Source organism: Populus alba, chromosome 11 (genome assembly GCF_005239225.2).
Source record: "Populus alba chromosome 11, ASM523922v2, whole genome shotgun sequence".
NCBI lineage: Eukaryota > Viridiplantae > Streptophyta > Magnoliopsida > Malpighiales > Salicaceae > Populus > Populus alba.
Genome location: NC_133294.1, coordinates 18,912,749 through 18,918,012, shown reverse-complemented (window position 1 = coordinate 18,918,012; position 5,264 = coordinate 18,912,749). Strand labels below are relative to the sequence as shown.

Here is a 5,264-nt window from a genome sequence, read left to right as displayed (position 1 = left end):
TAAAGTGATAAGAGGTTTGTTGAAAGCAGAACAAACTACAAAGAGATGAGACCACGTCGAGTGGACAAGCATCCTCTGGTATCCTCAAATCCTCCCAAACCTCTCACTCTAGATAAGATGGGCCCACCTTTACAACATAACCTCTTCCAACCATCTTCAACCACAATAAAATCTCCCCTCACAGAAATACTTGAAAACTAAATTAAAAAAAAAAAATCTCCCTCCATTATCTCTACAAAAAGTTCCCATTTTCCAACTTAACTCTCAAACACGTGCCCGCCGTTGATCATATCTTGTAACTCTGATCCGTGATCCCCTTGATTCTCGAATGCGCCAATCAAACGGTAGCACATTGTAATTTTGTGTTCCCCGGAGCACAGGATGAAAAAGAGTAACTTGAAAAGCAAAGCTATAGGAAATTAACCGCTCTTCCAGAGCCAGAAAAACAAACGGTTTTACGAGCTCACTCTAGCTACCAATATCACATTTTCCTCTCTCTCGAAGTCCAGCAATGGAGTCACGCGTCTTGTCTCGTGCCACCACCGTCGCTCGCGTGCGTAGGCCACTGCGAGAGAGCAACGGCAACGCTAGTTGCAGCTTCATGTCAATCAAACCGATCGGAGCAGTCAGTGAGGGCGGGAATCTGATATGGGGAAGGCAACTTCGGCCGTCTCTTCTTCTAGAAGCATCTTATCCGGTTACCGCAAGGAAGGAGATTCTCCGGCCGGTTATGGCAGCGGCTTCGTCTCCTGCAGAAGGAAGTGATTCCTCCGGGTGAGGTCCGTTTCCTCCATTCCGACTCGGTCGACGCGCTCCGTGTCGAACTCTGAGTCGGTCTTGTTCGTGTTTTTGACTCGGTGTTTTTGCAGGGATGGGAAGGTGGCTCCGGTTGGTTTTTTCGACAAGTATCCAGCCCTTGTTACCGGTTTCTTCTTCTTCATGTGGTATGTACGTAGAATCCCGTGACTTCAATTTGATCTCTTCACTGAACAATATTCACGTGACTTCACTAACAAGGGTCAAACTTCCGGTCTCCCTAGTTTTGATACTTATCTTATTGAATGATTACGGTTATGGTTATTTGCAGGTACTTTTTGAACGTGATATTTAACATACTTAACAAGAAGATTTACAATTACTTCCCCTATCCATAGTAAGTACTAGTATTTGTTTAGTTGCTAATTGATAGTGAGTTAGTTAGACGTGTCTGTATGTGTTTTAATGGAATGTTTGCTGGTGATGTCTTATGTAGTTTTGTGTCGGTGATTCATTTGTTTGTTGGGGTGGTATACTGTTTGGTGAGCTGGGCTGTGGGCCTTCCTAAGCGCGCTGTAAGTTAAACCTCGTTCGGTTAATGCCTATAATTTCCTGTTCTAACATGAGATGGTTTCCTGGTTTGGTTATTTAAGGGAAGGGAAGCATGGCATGTCCTTGGAATGAGAAGAATTCTTTGTATTATTGTATATGGTCTTGAGGAAGAAGTGACTTGATTATGTGAAAACTCATTTTGTTTGCGCTAACTATTTCCATTTAACTTTTTATTATAAATCTTTATGGAGGGTAGTGGGGGGCGTGTGATATAATGCATGATGTTAAGGATATATATAGACATTGTAAATCCATTTTGTGCTCAGTAATTAAGTTTTGTAGGAATCGGGAGTTCCTGTCCTAATCTTATTGGTTATGTGTCATATAGTATTAGGAAGAGGATTATTGAAGTTGAAGGGCACTGATAATGCATTACTTGATTGCTGTGTGTTGCGCGCAGCCTATTGACTCAAATCTCCTGAAGCTGTTGATTCCTGTTGCTGTCTGTCATGCATTAGGTCATGTGACCAGCAATGTCTCATTTGCAGCGGTTGCTGTCTCCTTTACTCACACAATAAAAGGTAACCTCAAGAAGGCACTACATTTTCCACTTTTTTGGGAAGAAATTCCTTTCTTATTTAACGTTGTTTTATGAGGACATTCTAACCTCTCAGGAGTGGTTTCCTTATCTATAGTCGATTGTGTTTGGTTGCAGCACTTGAGCCCTTCTTCAATGCTGCTGCTTCTCAGTTCATATTGGGACAGCAAATACCCATAACTCTATGGCTATCGCTTGCGCCTGTCGTTCTTGGTAAGCTCTCTCTTTTATATCTGCAATGTGATCCCATCTTATTGAAATCATTTTACGTTCCATTTGGGATGCAAAATCATATCCACTCATCATTAGCTTCATCCTCCTAGCTATCAATTTGAATTGTCTGCATAACTCGAAACTCTATGTTGATCATTAAAATGCTGATAAGGTACCACAAATCTTGCATGACATTCCTTTGTAAAAATGCAGGTGTGTCCGTGGCATCATTGACCGAGCTCTCGTTTAATTGGACTGGCTTTATTAGTGCTATGATTTCCAACATCTCCTTCACTTACAGGAGTATCTACTCAAAGAAAGCTATGGTAATTCGGTGAAGTTCTTGTTTGTTCTATATGACCACCTGCTTGATGCTTATCGACAAGCACTTCTTCTTTTCTATGCAGACTGATATGGACAGCACTAATATTTATGCTTACATTTCCATCATTGCGCTCATTGTCTGCATTCCACCTGCCATTATTGTGAGTATGATAGCATTGGTGCCCCTAGAATTTCTATCGAAAAGACCAGATTAAAAATCCCAAACATTCAGTTCCATAAAACCTCTCCTTATTTGTGTCACGTTTGTTGCAGCTCGAGGGACCCCAACTGATCAAGCATGGCTTTAGTGATGGAATTGCTAAAGTGGGTCTAACAAAATTCATCTCAGACCTCTTTTGGGTTGGAATGTTTTATCACCTCTACAATCAGGTATGAGTTTTCTTCTGACCTTTTTGCATATACAATTTAATTAGGCATATTATACAATGCCTTCGGAGCATTGGTGTTTAAATGTCTTTTGCGTAACAGCTGCACAATTTTCCAAAAAGAGTTTTGTAGTGATTTGAATGCTTGCATTAGATTTCCATCATGAGTGTTGAAACATTCAGAGATGGTACTCGTACTAATGATTGGGATATGTAAATAAATATTTCGGAATAGCTAATATCAGTTCCGGGATCTATGCATTCAAATCATTTCAGAAACTGTTTTGGACATTTGTACAACCATTAAGCACGAAGCATTTTAACTCCAATGCCTTTGGATTAGATCAAAGACATGGTAGAAGGACCCTACGAATTAAGTAAATTGTGTGGTCTTCTTTTGCATTTACTCATAGATTTCAATTCAACCGCTTGCCATTTCTATTCCCACCCTTATCCAGGAAAGCCAACATTTCTCTGGAAAGGTTATCACAAATTCACAATACTGCTTTTTAGGATTGTAAAACAATTTTTTTCTCTTGAATTTTCAGTTGGCTACCAACACCTTGGAGAGGGTTGCACCTCTTACACATGCAGTGGGCAATGTGCTGAAACGCGTGTTTGTGATTGGTTTTTCCATCGTAATCTTTGGTAATGAGATGCCCACCACTTGATCTGTTCATATTTTTCCTTAGCTATTACTACTACTATTATTGTTCTTTATTGTGGATGCTAAAATCAAAATAACACCTAACAATTCCCTTCTTGCAGGTAACAAAATTTCAACACAAACTGGTATCGGAACTGCCGTTGCAATTGCCGGAGTGGCAACCTACTCTTACATCAAGGCCAAGATGGAAGAGGAGAAACGAGTGAGTTCCATTCTAGAATACTTCAACCAACAAAAGTATGCTTGGTTTATTTTTGCATTTGGGTTAAAAGCTGCAGTATGCTGAGCAGTTCGTTATATTTTGGGTTAAAATCTAACGAACGAGTGATTCCATTTCTGAAATCCTTAGAACATGGGCACTGCAGAAACTACAAGGAAATTGATCTTTTCTTAAGAGAAAATCTACTTTTTGGTTAAGTGGAAGCGGGTAGTAAAGTCTCTAAAATGAATTGCTCTAACTTTTCCTGCAAATTTGGTTTCTTTTGCAGCAAGGGAAAGCAGCATGAGGAGGAAAGAGGCATTGGCCATGGGCGAGGTAACCTTGTTTGTAAAGTAAAATCCCACTGTTCCGATGATAAAAATGACAAATTGAGTATCTTGTTGTCATTATGGAGTTGTTTTTTCTTTCATCAATCTTGTTTGATTCAGAGTACAGACTATTGCTAATTTGCAATCAGCTTATGTTCAATAGAAATAATGCATCACTTGCTCTGTCTCTCACAACGAGCTTGTATGATTAGAGGCTGCAGAGGGAATATAATTGGCAGTTCTCTGTATCCAGAAGATAACTTAGGCTAAATTCACCGAACACGGATAAATTAAGATAAAAAAATCAAAAGTTAAATCGATCATCTAAAGAACTTTACATGTCACCAAAAAGAATAGAAACATCACATGTTATGTTACCAAAGAAAACAATAAAGGTATCGCATTTGCTTCTCTCGAAAGAAGAAAAAGCAATACATTGTCATGATCAAGTGGGAATATAAATATCAACGTGATAAACGTTGAGTATATCAACGTTGAACTTCAAGTCTCTGTATCTCTCCGCCTCATCAGACAGTACTTCCCTCGGTGTGTCGCGGATAAAGCCAGGAGATTCGGCGTCAATAGATATCACCCTGTAAGTTGAAAAAAGCCCTGTCCAACCTTGATATCTCTGCCTCAAAGTTTTGCTTCCAAACTTGCGTTATTGCAGGATGCATTTTTGCTTCAGGCAGCTTGTCGGATAAAGAAACTTGCTTCGCAAGAAAGAGAGAAAGCAGTTGTATTGTATCGTCTATCGTGAAGTCGTATTACTTTATCATTTTTTGTTTTTATTTAAAACAAAAAATCATATTGAATTTTTTTATTTTAAAAATTCAAAATCAAATTAAAACTGGTTTAAATTAATTAGTTTGAGTTAGTTTAGTTTTTTTTTTAACAAATTGGTTTGACTCGATTTTTTTTTATTTTAAGTTTAATTATTTTTATTTCAAAATCTATAAAATCAAATTGAATTGATTGATTTTTTTTTAAAAAAATTTTAATATGATTTTTTTATAGTTTGATTTTTTTAATTTAATTTAATTTTAGTTTTTTTACTCGCTTTAAATAACAGGAGAAAGTAGGTGGAGAGGAGTGAGTGGGCTGTGTTTATAAAGTGATCGATTACCGTATAAATTAAGTTTTTTTTTTTCTTTTTAAAAAATGGAAATCACGGCAACGGCAATGGGCAGTTTAGTTGTGTAGAGTGCCTTTCATTATAAAGAGGAGCCTGGGAGGTCAA

General features: G+C 38.2%; 1 protein-coding gene across 1 annotated transcript; it reads left to right on the top strand.

Moving 5' to 3' along the window:
- The first annotated feature begins 307 nt into the window (after positions 1-307).
- Positions 308-4,211, top strand: LOC118031384 (triose phosphate/phosphate translocator, chloroplastic). The gene is made up of 12 exons (XM_035035772.2): positions 308-774; positions 870-944; positions 1,088-1,153; positions 1,253-1,331; positions 1,769-1,889; positions 2,024-2,119; positions 2,333-2,445; positions 2,527-2,604; positions 2,717-2,833; positions 3,378-3,477; positions 3,598-3,698; positions 3,985-4,211. The coding sequence occupies exons 1-12, from the start codon at positions 512-514 to the stop codon at positions 4,000-4,002; spliced, it is 1,227 nt and encodes a 408-aa protein (XP_034891663.1). The 5' UTR covers positions 308-511; the 3' UTR covers positions 4,003-4,211.
- Positions 4,212-5,264: the final 1,053 nt, after the last annotated feature.